Source organism: Nematolebias whitei, chromosome 11 (assembly GCF_014905685.2).
Source record: "Nematolebias whitei isolate Nwh7 chromosome 11, NemWhi1, whole genome shotgun sequence".
Lineage (NCBI taxonomy): Eukaryota > Metazoa > Chordata > Actinopteri > Cyprinodontiformes > Rivulidae > Nematolebias > Nematolebias whitei.
Genome location: NC_056508.1, coordinates 14,603,434 through 14,618,019, shown reverse-complemented (window position 1 = coordinate 14,618,019; position 14,586 = coordinate 14,603,434). Strand labels below are relative to the sequence as shown.

At 41.6% G+C, this 14,586-nt stretch overlaps 1 protein-coding gene across 1 annotated transcript in view; it reads right to left on the bottom strand.

Moving 5' to 3' along the window:
* The window catches only part of LOC119417466 (inactive dipeptidyl peptidase 10), a 52,904-nt gene extending 44,502 nt beyond the window's left edge, over positions 1 to 8,402 (bottom strand). Inside the window, exons 1-3 of the mRNA XM_037684676.1 lie at positions 8,258 to 8,402; positions 3,971 to 3,973; positions 767 to 881 (exon numbers count right to left, since the gene is read on the bottom strand). Coding sequence (XP_037540604.1) covers positions 767 to 881; positions 3,971 to 3,973; positions 8,258 to 8,296 — 157 coding nt within the window. The 5' untranslated portion in view covers positions 8,297 to 8,402. The remainder of the gene's footprint in view (positions 1 to 766; positions 882 to 3,970; positions 3,974 to 8,257) is intronic.
* Between the last annotated feature and the right edge of the window lie 6,184 nt (positions 8,403 to 14,586).

Here is a 14,586-nt window from a genome sequence, read left to right as displayed (position 1 = left end):
TAAAAGTAAAAAGTTAGAGGGAGTGGTGGCGCAGAGGCTAGACAGGGTGGGCATGTAACATCCACGCCTGCCTCCACCACCCTCATATGCCACACTCTGGGCCCATGAGCAAGGCCCCCACCACCCCCCCCCCCCCCCCCCCCCCCGCGTGTGCCTTAGATGGCAGCTCTCTGCCTCACATGTGAAATGGAAAAATGCAGATAATTAATTTTTCCACTGGGGATTAATAGCGTACGATAAATAATAATAATAAAACCCAAAGTCACTGTTTTATGGAGTTTTAAGAGGTTTTTTTTTTTTTTGGTTAAGAATCATCATAATTTTATGGGATTATCCTCTGGTTGCCTGGCAACAGCTAAAAGACAAGAAAACGTAAAAGAGATTTTAACCCCATAAAATGGTGAATGGCTTCATTTATTTAGTGGTTTTCCAAACAGATTAACCAAACATGACAGGAAGTGTTAGTTACAAAACTTCACAAGGGCCAGGAGGAGTTTTCTGTTTTATTTCCATTTCTGTGCACAGTCTGATGACCTTTTCACCGTGCCAGTTTGAAGGCAGAGGATTGTAGCATCATATTAAAGATAAAGACACGAGAGTGGTGTTGATATTTTCATCTAACTCAACTAAAGCGACTTTTTTTTTTCAAACACTTATTATTCAATTAGTTCCAGACAACTTGATGATTCCTCGCTGCTTTTATTCACTGATTCCCTCTGGGCTTTTTTTGTTGTTGTTCTTTCTTTCTCATTTCCAGCATGTTTACCCGGAGTGAGGAGGAAGACAGAGAGAATAACCAGAGACATCACGGCCAGGATCACCACCATGGCGATCCCGATGCCCTTCCAGTTCCGTGGGGGACCGTCTGTGCTCCCCAGGTCCTGATGATGAAGAGAAAACAAACACAGTGATGAATGAGAGCAGCGCTTAAAAGGAGGACATTAGTGCCGCTTCATTGCCACAGTCAGACAAATCGGTGCAGCGGGCCACAGGGGACTCAGACTTATCTACTGCCTGACTTAGACATCACCAAATTACACAACTTTTTAATTGGAGAAGAGCATAGAGCCATTGGTTTGGGGGAAGCTGTTTATAATTGAAGCAGCAATTATAGTTGCCCCATAGTTTTTGTTTCCCATTTACTGAAATCAGCTGCTGTACATCACCTGAGAGCCAGGGGCTAAAATCCAGAGGGGTAGGATGAACAGGATGATGAAAGTGCCCCTGAAATGTTAACTTACCATCTCCAAACAGGTTGGGATGTTAACAAAAATTAAATAAATCCAAACTGGAATAATTTGTAAATCAATTGACTGTTTTTGTTTAATTGAAAAATCACTGTTTGTTTTGAGATTGTGCAGGCAATTAAATGTACTTTAAGAATTTCATTTTAAAAGTGCAAAACTTTGAATGTTTTATTCAATTCAGTTCAAAAATACTTTATTAATCCCAGAGGGAAATTAAATGTTGTTGTAACGCATCATCCTGGTTTCATTAAAGAGTTGGTCTAGATGCTGATGGCTGTGGGCAAATACCATCTATCAACCAAATACAATGAAAAAAGAAAAGAAAATGTGGCGATGATCTTGATTCATCTATAATAAAAATACTTTAAAGGAATGTATATTGTTCACAGTCGTGCATGCTAGATAAAAAAAAAAAAGATCTTGTGTGAATTGCTGACAGTCGGAACATGTGATGAGTTGACTCCACTACCACCACACCAAGTTTCAGTAAAAATGACGGTCATTTTATTTGAGATATTTTATGTTTGTTATCCAACAAAGTTAAGTCAGGTCATCTGGACAGTTTCTTTTTTTGTGCTGAAACATTTCGCCTTCGATCCGGAAGACTTCATCAGTCAAGGAAACACACAACACAAAACTGATTCTTCCCCCAACAGCTAACTCCAAAGTGGAACAAACCAGTTATGTTGGTGCTAAGATGGTCTCTTTGTCACGCCCCCTCCTCCATTGCCAGCCCTCTTCCTTGTTGACAGTTGTGTCAAACTCGTGTCAACAAGGAAGAGGGCCGTCTTCCTTCGGCAGTTAGGTCTCAAGTCTTGGAACGAGCCTTCAACCAAACTCACCTGGCACTGTATGAATTGCAATCTGGACTTTTTTTGAAGAACCTTTTGGTGATGTCCTAGAGTTTGTGTCAACCTGTTCTACTGGTGATTGCGGAAGGAGCGGCAAATGTCCTCCAGTATGTTTTTTTACAACTCCTGCCTACTCCCGGCCGCCCTTAGTCATCTCTATAGATTTAGTGACTGGTCTTCCCTCTGCTGGAAACATAATCAGCCTGTAGACCAGTTCTTCAAGATGGTGTACTCCATTCTACTACCTAAACTCCTTACTGTCTTGGAAACCGCTCATTTATTGGTCCAGCATGTTTTTGAACTTCATGGCAATCCCCTTAATACAGTTTTTAATGATGGCCCACAGTTCACATCTCAGGTCTGGAAGACATTTTGCAATGGTCTCTAAGTCTCTGTCTGTGTGTCCTCTGGGTTCCACCCTCAGTCAAATAGACAAAACGAGCACCTCAACAAGAAACTTGAGTCTGTACTCAGATGTGTCATCAACAAACAGGTCAAACCAGGTCATGTATGTAAATTAGTTAACTAAAATATTAGTTAACTTCAACTCAAAGAGCTTTACTTAATCAGGATTAAATTAAAACCTGTATGAATTTGTAAATAAAGCAATAAAAACAGGAGGACTCACATATTAGGGCTTTAGAAAAAAAAAACACGTACTAGGAGACCTGGTCAATTATATGAATGTAAACACGGGGAACTGATGGAACGAGTCTGTATCAGTATCATTCACAATTAAACACGTTTGTGCCTTTCCCTGGCTGTACTCCACTCCCTCATAATGAGAGGCCGGCGTGTCTGCTGAAGTGTGAGAGCTTAATAACAGAGCGACAATAAAACTCTGCCGTCATTATGGCTGCCCTCCCCTTTGGCTTGACCCTCAAAACTTTCCCAATCTTGTTTGCCCTCCTCCAAACCTTGGCAAGGCGAGCAGCGGAAATACAAAATCTATGTGCTTCACTGGTCAACAGATTGCTGCATATCCGAGCTCCCTGGGTAGAACCAGCTGTCACTGGTTTGTGCTTTTAGTCACAATAGCGCCAACATCCACTTTTAATTCCTCAACACCTCCTCTGTGTAAGCACATGCTGTACCTCCTCTGATCATCTAACTTGAGGTAATAGAAAAACTGGCGATCTATATTACTGATGTCAAGATGTCAGGAAAAAAAATCATTTCAGTAAAGAAAAATTGATCAAACCTGCAGCATCTGGAGAGTCGAGATCATTGAACTGTAACTGGAAACACGTGTTTTCTCTGAGTTTCTATTCATCAGTGTCCATTTTTTGAAAAATGCTTTTCTATCAATGTCAGTAACATTTCTGGTGCTTTCAGGCCCCAGAGGGAAACAGGTTTTCTTTAACCCTGAGATGAGTGAGAGGCACTCAAGGTCTGCCAGCACAGAACTCCTGCCAAGATCTCATCTTTAATAGATCTACTCCACTGCAGTATCATAACACGTTGAAATTAAAACCACTACCAGCTACACCTGCGGGGACACCTTATAAGTGACGTTTGAACTTTGAGCATGGTCCAACGCTGGGTGATGGAGGTCCAAGAAAGGTCTGCTCAGTTTCTCTCTGTTGTTATGCCTTATCCTCTTTTTCTTCTCCTGCACCCTCAGCACACCCTCCCTCAGGGAAACTCTATTATCCCTCCATCAGATAAAGAAACCTACAGCTTGTGAAGGCGTTGATCCAACTTTAGGTTGTCAAACTGGGAATTCATGTTAAACCTAATTAACATTAGAGACTAGTTAAATGCTTGCAGTGAGTTCTCATGAACGGTGCGTCGTATGAACACAAAATGTATTATGGAGTAAAACTGAAACCGTGATCTCTTGCTGAACAGAGACAATTTAAATAAAATTACTTGCTTGACCGATTTCAATACGCAGTGTTATTATTTCCATGTCCTCCCTCAAATTATGTGAGCCTCCTCCTCCTCCTCAGGGGATGCCCAGCTACTATCATCCCCTCTGAGATGAGGCATTACTTCCAATTAAGGCCACATCATTGAAGAGGACAGATGAGGAGAGTCCCACATCTGGGGAAATGAGGAGTTTGGTCACTCTTGCAGATGAGGTACAGATGTGCTGTGCAGAATTCCCCCAAGTGCACGCAGAAGCTGTTTGTACCAACCATGCTGCTGGTCATGCTGCAGCAGAGCACAGGTGAACAGATGACATTGTGTAACAGACGAGCTTTATCTACGTCAGCTCCATGACAGACAAGCAGAAGTATCTGCTAGCAGAAAAAACGGATCTGCTAGCAGGTTTTCTCCTGAGCCAGATCAAAATGGATCTCTTCTCTCTCAGTGAGTTTTTCCTTTTATTCAGATAACATGAAGGAGATAAAAACGAGGTGTCAGACAAACAGCAATGTACGGTGGCCCAAAGGTGTAAATGAACAACATTTGAAAAAACAAAATTACATTTGAAAAAAAAAACACAACCAAAACACAACATTAGAAAAAACAGAATTCCATTAAGCCAAAGCAGAAGAGGCCAGAATCACATTTGAAAAAAACAGAATCACTTTTGAAAAAACAAAATCACATTTGAAAAAATGGAATTACATTAAGCCAAACTGGAAGTGGTGTTTTTTTTAGTATAATTTTAAAAACTTTATTAACAACAGCAAACAGAACAATGTACAGTACACACAAAACGGAGGTACAGTTAGCAGGCTAACCGTTGTTTCAAATGTAATTCCGTTTTTTTCAAAAGTGATTCTGTTTTTCAAATGTGAATCTGTTTTTTTTTCAAGTGATTCTGTTTTTTTCAAATGTGATTCCGTTTTTTTTCTTCAAAAGTGATTCTGTTTTTTTCAAATGTGATTCCGTTTTTTCAAATGTGATTCCGTTTTTTCAAATGTGATTCCGTTTTTTCAAATGTGATTCCGTATTTTCTAATGTGATTCTGTTTTTTTATTTCAAATGTGATTTCGTTTTTTCAAATGTAATTCCATTTTGTAAAATGTGATTCTGTTTTTTCAAATGTGATTCTGTTTTTTAAAATGTGATTCTGTATTTTCAAATGTGATTTTGTTTTTTAAAAACGTAATTCAGTTTTTTTCAAATGTGATTCCGGCTACTTTCACTTTGGCTTAATGTAATTCCGTTTTTTCAAATGCAATTCTGTTTTTTCAAATGTTTTTCATTCACACCTTAGGGCCACCGTAGTACGGTAAAGAGTGTGAGAATGCAAATGAAAACTCTTAATGTTGCTCAGATAAATCACCTGAAGACATCCCCAGCAGAGAAGTCTCCTTTTATATTTTTGGCCAACCATGCTGAACTGAACCAGCAGTGACAGAGCTCCTCCGCCGGCCGGCAGCGCTGCTGGGGGATTTTCACTCAACCAAATGAGGGAATCAATAAAGTGTACAGTTGTACAAGGTCCAAGGGGAAACAATTAATGGTGGAAATACAGCCATGCAGGAGCTTTTTAAATAGACACTTTCTGAACAGTTTTACAACCAAGACATCTTGACTGTGTCATCTGTGCCAATTTAAGGATCACCCTCGTTGAGCTCTTACTTTTTATTAAGCTGCTCACAAACAGATTCCTGCGAAATCTCAAAGGTGCGCACAAAATCAAACATTGTATTGACTGAGTTTGTACTGTGAAAAAAAAAAGCGAGTCACAGCAAACACAATTACTCTGTGTGCACAGAATGCAGCACAACTGGGTTGCGCAGGATCCAGGCAGTGCTTAAAATTCATAAATTAGCCTCAGGAGGCCTCCTTAACTCCATCTTCTGTGTATTTGAGGCGTCTTGTAATAAATCCCGTGAAGAGGAATGAGTGAACCAGCGCATGCTGTATTTGGATTTGCGTGCTTCTAAAGCCTTTTTGAACATGTTTATTGCACACGTGACACAGGCATCAAAGAACTATTGAAATAAAAAGGAAGAGATCTATCGGCAGGAACGTGAGGGGCTCAGTGTGACCTGTCGGCTTCAATAGTTCACTGGAACTGCTCGCAAGGGACAGATGCAGATTAGCGAGTAATCCCGATGCATTTTCTTGTCAATATCTGTCACTAAAAACAAACATCATCGTTAGAGCGTACGACTGACATAAACCAAACTGTTACGATTTAGATCTACACTGGTTGACCAAATTCAGAGGAACGTCCAAATTTTCTCCATTTGTGTTTCTTATGTTAAAGCAGTGGATGGTGTACTGTAGCCAGACCCGTTTTTATGTTTGGTAGCCCCCAGGCTCTGACCAAACAATGCAGCGAAAGCCTCGGTGAAATGAAAGACCAGCTACTTTAGCCTGCTGCTGCAAGGCTGCCCTGTCTTCTTTTCATGCTCCCCATCACACGCAAGAAAATTACATCACAAAAGGATCCTGCACTCAAAGCGGCCGAGTTTCTGCCGTGGGGAAACGAGCAGCAGGGGAGGAAAATGGATGGGGGGAGCTACGGGTGGCATGATATACAGTAAGAGTAAATATAAGATGGAGCTTTCTGTTCGGTTTTTTAGCACACTGTCTCCTCTGAGATAATTTATCTGTAAATAACATGTTTGAATCCACTCGGCTTCACTAGAACCAGAACAGTGAGAAGGTTTCAGCATCCAGCTGTGGCACTGGATTTGTGTGGACTTGACAATCTTTGTTTACCACCTAAATATGCACAACACGTCTAATAAGATAACTCCGGTGTGGCACATATTCCTGTTTGGAAGAGTTATTTACAGGTTGTGGTTTGACCTGACATGTCAGTTCATACATTTGGCACAAGCGACTCCCTCCTCTTGAAAATGAGAACATGATTAGTCTTTGATCATGTGCAGATCATTGATTCGTGATTTGAGCTGACATTTGCAGGTAAAAGGTTAACCCTCTGCGGTGGAGGAGACCGATGATGAAACAAACCCTTTCTGACGAGCAGATTTCATCACGTTCACGAAACACCGAGCTCAACCTGCGCAGCTCCACACGGACACAGTTCAGGTTCTCCAAACTGTGGAGCTCCAGCAGAGCAGATGTGTGACGACCTCCGACAACAACTCGTTGGCAAAGTGAGAGTTCATACGGCAAACAAAAAAGATCATTTCCTATTTTCTGGACAGGTACTGGAAAGTGTTTTTCAAAGAGAGTAGATTGCTGTCTAAAAAGTAGCCATCAAAATAAAAAACTAAATCTGACCTGCACAACATATTGAACATTTATCCATAATAAAATACCAATAAGCACATCAGGATTACATTTAATCACAGACACTAACTGTGTGCTAGAATCAGATGGAGCCACAGACATGAAGGACTCACTCCATGCGTTTATTGCAAAAAGCAACAATAAAAATTGAGTTATTCAAACATTAAGCTGCCCTCAACTAAAACATCATTAATCTGATTATTTCTAATATTATCTTAAATCACACTTAAAGCTGCAACATACGAGCCTGAAAGCTGCATATTCACACAAAAAAAGAAAATACAGCATAAAAAGCAACTCCGTTTATTAGAGGAGGCTTTACTGTTTTATAAATATTTTGAAACACGCACACACTCACACGCACGCACACGCACACACACACACACACACACACACACAATGTGCCATGTTTGATGAAAGCAGTTTGAAGTGAGAGGAAAAGAGAGAAGACATTGCTGCATAATCTTTATTCATTGACTGTACATCTTTGCAGCAGAGGTATAATCAATCATACAGTGCACGCTGCCCCTTTGTCAACGTGCACGTGCATGCTGGAGGGGACTGGCTGCTCGGACTAATTATCATCTTGGAGAATTGAGCTTTGTGTTCATGGTGCAGAGAAATGCTCCTCAGGTCTGCATGGGACAGCAGGGACAGGAGGGACAGGAGGAACAGCAGGGACATGAGGGACAGGAGGAACAGCAGGGACATGAGGGACAGGACAGCAAGGACAGCAGGGACAGGACAGGAGGGACAACAGGGACAGGAGGACCGACTGGACAAAGACTGGACCCGACCCGCAGCACAGTGCACACACTCCTTACTGACTGATTGAACAGGAGGGGGTGAAAAGTATCAAAAACCATCAGCTTTCCTCCCCCAGCGTTTCCATCAGAGGACCCACAGAAAGCCCCTCCAGACACCCCCACACATCTGCCCTGAGCAGCAGCGGGGGGAGGAAGAAGCAATAAAACAAAATAAAACGCTCACCAGCTCCGTGGTCATGTTCTGTTGAGTTGTGGCGATCATCGTGACCTGCAACAAGCTCTGTGCTTCCACAGGAGGACACAACAACCTGCCGAGATGCTGCTGCTGCTGCTGCTGCACTCTGCTTCCTGCTCCGCTTCTTGTAAGTTTGTCCTCAGCGGGCTGGTGGTGGTCCTCCTCCTCCTCCTCCTCCTCCCTCTCTTTCTCTCTCATTCACCTGCTGGGGAGAAGAAGAATCAACTTGAGACATCATCCACTCTGACAGAAATGAACCTTACAGGAAATGAGACGATGAGGAGCGATGCTGAACACCTGCTGAATTTAGCTGAAGACGCTGAAAGAGTTGTTGAAGCAAAAAGAAGCAAAATGCTAACTAAAGTCAAATAAAATAAAATAAAGCAAAATACATGCAAAATAAAGGTAGAAAAACACTAACTAAAATAGAAAAAAAAGCTAATTAAAAGCCAACTGAAGCAAATTACTAATTAAAGCCAAAAAATGAAAAGTACAAAATGCTAACTAAAAGTAGTGAAAGTGCTAGTTTAATGCTAAAGGAAATAAACCATAAGCTAAAAGTTGCAAAATAGTAGCTAAAGTAGGGTAACACAACTTAAAAGTTCATCAGGCTATGTAAACAAATACCAAACTAAAAAAAGCAGGACAATGGCTAACAGCTAAAAGTTTAGAAAAGTTAACTATGAACTAATATAAGTAAAATGCTAGCAAGAATTTGAAAAGAAAATTTCTACATAACAACTATAAATAAATGCTAAATTTTAGTAAAAAGCTGATAGAAGCAAAACACTTGCTAAAAGTCAGAAATTTCAAAATGGTAGCTACATTTAGCAAAATAGTAGCTAAAAGTAGTTAATTGCTAGTTAAAATCTAAAAGAACTAAAATACTTAAATTCTAAAAGTTGCAAAACGATAGCTAAAAGTTGGGAAACACTGGCAAAAAGTTCAAAAGATTAGCTAGAAGCTACAACAGACTAGCTAAATGTTAAAAGTAACTAGGGCTAGGTGAAAGCTAAATGTAGCAGAACAGCAGCTAAGAGTTGAGAATAGTTAACTAAATGCTAAACGAAGCTAAATGCTAGCTAAAGTTAAATAAAGCAAAATGCTACCTACAAACAAAAGATGGCAAAACACTAGCTAAATGTTAATTACGAGCCAGTAGAAACAAATTAGTAGTTAAAGCCAAAGGTTGAAAAGTAGCTACAAGTAGCAAAATGCTAACTAAAAGTTGTAAAAGTCCTAGTTAACGGCTTTAAATTTTAGGATCTAATATTAGTAAATGCAGTGATAAAGTACAATAGTATATGCTAAAGAAATAGGTTTACAAATGTTTATTGTACTTACAAGGTAGTAACTTGGTCTGAAATGTTTACTATAACAACTCTAGAGGAAATATATAGGTGAACAGATTTGGTTCACTATTTGGCAAGAAGCTGGTCAGTTTTGTCTCTGTCACCCTTAATTAATGCATAATAAACAATTATTAACGATTTATAAAGTGTTTATAGAGGAATTAATAATGTATCTATAAACTTTTATTAACCATCTATAAGGGGAGCCTTATTGTAAAGTGGTACCGATCAATGTTTTGTAGGAACTAAACAGTCCGTCGGGCAGCACGGTAGTGCAGTTGGTAGAGCTGCTGCCTCTCAGTGAGCAGGTTACCCTGGTTCAAATCCCGGTCCAGGGGCCTTTCTGGGTGAAGTTTGCATGTTCTCTCTGTACATGTGTGGATTTTCTCCGGGTACTCCGGTTTCCTCCCACAGACCAGAAACATGCATGTTAGGCTGATTGATAACTCTAAATTGTCCTTAGGTGTGAGTGAGAGAGTGAATGGTTGTTTGTCTCATTTGTCTCTATGTGTCCCTGTGATGGACTGGAGACATGTCATGGGTGTCCCCCCCTCTTGCACAATGACTGCTGGACATGGGCACCAGTGACCCCAGCGACCCAAAATGGAAGAAGCGGATAAAGATAATGGATGGATGAACAGTCCAGTCCATCCATCCATTATCTTTTGCGTGTTCTGGAGTCGGGTCTTGGGGGCAGCAGCTTGACCAGGGAGGTCCAGACATCTCTCTCCACAGCCACCTCTTCCAGCTCTTCTGGGAGGATTCCAAGGTGTTCCCAGACCAACCGAGAGACTCTCCAGCGTGTCCTGGGCCTTCCTCCCAGTCGGACATGCCCGAACCACCTCAACTGGCTCCTCTCAATGTTGAGGAGCAGCAGTTCTACTCCAAGTTCTACTCTGAGTCTCTTCTGGATAACTGAACTTCTCACCCTGTCTCTAAGGGAGAGTCCAGCTACCCTGCAGAGGAAACTCATTTCAACCTCCTGTATCCACGATCTCATTCTTTTGATCACTACCCAGAGTTCATGACCAGAGGTGAGGGTAGGAACGTAGACAGATCGGTAAACAGAGCTTTGCCTTACAGCTCAGCTCCCTTTTCACAACAGCGGACCGGCAGAGTCCACAATACTGCAGACGCTGCACCAATCTGTTTGTCAATCTCACGCTCCATTCTTCCATCACTCATGAACAAAACCCCGAGATACTTGAACTCCTCCATTTGAGGCAGAACCACGACCCGAAGAGAGTAATCCACCATTTTCTTGGGGATGTTGGGAAAACGGAACAGTTTTCATTCTATTTCTAAAAGTAGTGCCTATAAAAAGTCTTCACCCCTTGAATGTTTTATTATTTCTGTCATAAATCCTTCATGGTCTGCACAAACCTGTCCATATAAAAGTTTTTATAAAAACCTCTTCAATGTCAAAGAGAAATCAAACTTCTACAGAGTAATATCAAATGCATTAAAATATGTAATGTAAAATAATTGACTGTATAAATATTCACCCCCTTTAACGTGAGTATATTCAACTCAGAGAAAAGTTTTTTCAGAAGTACAAGTCAGGGATGGAGACAAAAGAACTTCCCCAGGAATAAAATCTGAGTAAGAATTCACAAAATATTATGTTTATAATATAAATGAAACGTCTATTTTGAACATGTGCTGACTTTCTTAAAGTTTAATTTAAATGTGTGTGGTTCGTGGAATATTTTTGCTAACGACAGACAAACATGCACACTCACATGGACACACACACACGCATAAGAGCAAAAAACATAGTTCGTCTTTGCCTTTTGGCAGCAGACAATGAAAATTGGGGGGGGGGGATGTTTTGCAGGAAATTAAAGCAGTTTACAAAACATTTTCATATCCATTAGTTTACACGTGCACATGCTGAATTTGTGTGTTTTTTCTGTCAGTGCTGTAATGTCAAGGTGGGCTTGAGGCCAAAAACCACACAAAACTGAACCATTTCCATTTTGCTCCTATCCAAAAACATGTCCTAAAGGACAACATTTGACCTTCCTGACTAACACAAGCAAGAACATGATAATGAAATATACGGTAAGTGTTCGCCCACCTAAAACTGATGAGGCAGCTGCTGCCAGTGAAACACGTGTGGCTGGTTGGAATGAGCAGAAGATGAAGGATATCCTCATGTGGCAGCCCCATCTTGTTCCTGGGGGCTCTGCAGGTAACCAGTGCACATGCAGCTCTTCATTCGGACGACCAGTCACAGCCTGGTACCTGCAAACTAGAATACATTCGGTAAATATGTACACCTCATAAGACAGCATTTCTAGCATTGGTCTTTCAAAAGAAACAAAGACAGAAGATGTGAATTTTTTCTAATCATGAATTTGATACAAGGTTTCTACCTGGTCCTGAGCAATAAACTGTCCAAATGAGGTTCACAGCTTTCTTGCATTCTTGTTTTCTCCCTCTGTGCAGGATTTCTGTCTGTTACAAGTTAGATGCAACTGTTTGAGTGAGAGTTTTATCATCGTACGTCTGTTCTGCCTGCTTGCTCTCAACAAAAGCGGACACTTTTCCCTCTCGCTCCTGCTTCCCTCCTGCTTTGCTCTCTGTCCTGTGAACCCTATCAAAGTCTCTCTTTACATATCTTCCGAATTGTAAATTATGGATATGGTCAGCTGGTCTCTCAACGCAGTTGACAAAATTTTCTCGACGAGAAGACAGGGCGAAGGAGAGCCCTCATGCCTTGAAGGGACGCTCGCAGCTGGATACACTGTGGATTCCTGGGGACGGTGGAAGATCATGTGCCTGTCTGTATTGTCCATTGAGGATGTAGAAGAAGTGTACATAATAGGATTTATGATAAAAGGATTTTTGCTTTTTGGAGTTGGCGGTTACCTGACATATGAACAAATACAGAAAATGCTGGAAGCTGTTCTGATCATTGTAATGCTGCCCGGCTTGTGTGATGGAATGTGCCGTGAACACTCAGACTCAGATGCTGTGCGAGTTAAGCCATAAGCTGGACGCGATTTCTGAGAATCGCAGGCCACTTGCAGCTCCTGAAACTCGCTGACGGGGAAGGAATCGACCTTGGAGAAGCTACAAGCTCGGCCCGGCGTTGCTGACCACAAAATTTGGCTGTTTGAAGTCACCATTGAGATGTACCAGTAGAACTATGAAGGCAGACAGAAATCAAGCAGAGTCAGCCTGACCCAAATAACTGTTGTTATCTGAATCTGGTTGCCCCGTGTCGGCTTTGAATTGGCCAACAATCTCAAACTCTCCTGGATGTTATGTGAACAAAAAGCTCTGCCCCCCACCCACCACCACCCCCACCACCACCACCACCCCAGCCCTCCCCTACCCACCCACTCCCTTCCCAAGGACATCTGTGGACCTGTGTCAGAGCTGAGTTGGCTGATAGACACTGCACCATCTCTTATCAGGACTATGAAACTATCTGGCAGTGTCCACGGACAAACTCACTGCCATGGTCGGCCTTCCTCATGCGTATATATTATGATGTCATCAGTATGTTGATGTTTCTGTGCTGAGTTTTTTTTTCAGCTTTCACACTGTGTCTCATCTAGGACACAATGTGAGATATGATTTTTTTATACCTCCCCTTTCCCCATGTTTCTCTTTTCCTATCTAACGAAAATGGCAGCACCTCTCATGAGGCCGCAGCCTCAGACACTCTATCTTCCCTTGTCTGTTGTTTATGTTTTACTCGGACAACATTACTCTGTTTGTGCCGGGGGACTGGATTTTTGGGATGAACCAGTCTTTGCCGTAATGTATTTTGGGGTTTAAAAGACTGGTTCAACCCAAAGATCCAGTCCCCCGGCACAAACAGAGTAATATTGTGTATGCTGTTCAGTATCAGGAGGGTGATCAGTCTTACATCAGGGAAACTAAACAGCCACTGGCCAAAACAATGGCCCAGCACAGAAGATCAACATCATCAGGCCAGGACTCTGTGGTCTACACTCATCTCCAGGCCAGCGGTCACTCATTCAGGGATGAAGATGTTCACATCCTGGATAGAAAGGAACGATGGTTTGAGAGAGGAGTAAAGGAGGCCATCTTTGTGAAAAGAAGTTGTCCATCATTAAACAGGGGTGGAGGCCTCCGGGTTCAACTGTCTCCCTCTTACAATGCTGTTATTGCTAGTATCACTCAGCCCTCTGTGAATAGTAAACAGCCATCAGTGTACTAATGATCCATTGTTAGGCTGATGGTCCTTCTTGACCATGTGATCAGCTGGTTTTGGTTGTCAGCAGCAAACTGGTTGATCCACTCTGAGAAGGTACTATTTATAAGACTGAGCTGAATACAGCACCTCAGACTGAGGAAGTCTTGCAGATGAAAGACGAAACGTTTCTACCTTTTTTTTTTTTTTTTTGCCTTTTGTTTTTTGAATGTCCAGAGGACCAGATTTAACTTTTTTTTTTTTTTTAGATTTTTTTAGATTCATACATGAAGCTACATTTTGGTAAACCCAGACACAAAAGCTCTAAAAAAGACTGCATTGTCTTTTATTTAACTTTAAGGCGGCTGTACTTATAAAGCTAAATTTGCCCCATTTCTGTAAATGTCATTGAACAACTTGTTCATTAACTTAGCTCTTACAATGCCTGTACGTGTCATCTAGCCGGTTAGATTACAATTTTTGTTCCCATTTAAATAAATACTTTGGGCTAACAGGGCACACATTTAAAACAAAGGTTTAAATGCAACCTTTTAAATAAAATCTCATGTCTCATCAATAAAATATCGCTATTTAAAGTCAAAACTCTTAATAAGAAAACTGGAGAAACTCCAAAACAACACAGATATGTGGCACTGCACAGGGAGCTGAGACACAGTCCATTCTACAACAGATTCTGCAGAGCCATACCAGCACAAACCCCCAACTAAGACATGCCCCCCCCCCCCCCCCCCACACCACCCCCCACCCAACACCTGCCCCCCCCCCCCCACCCC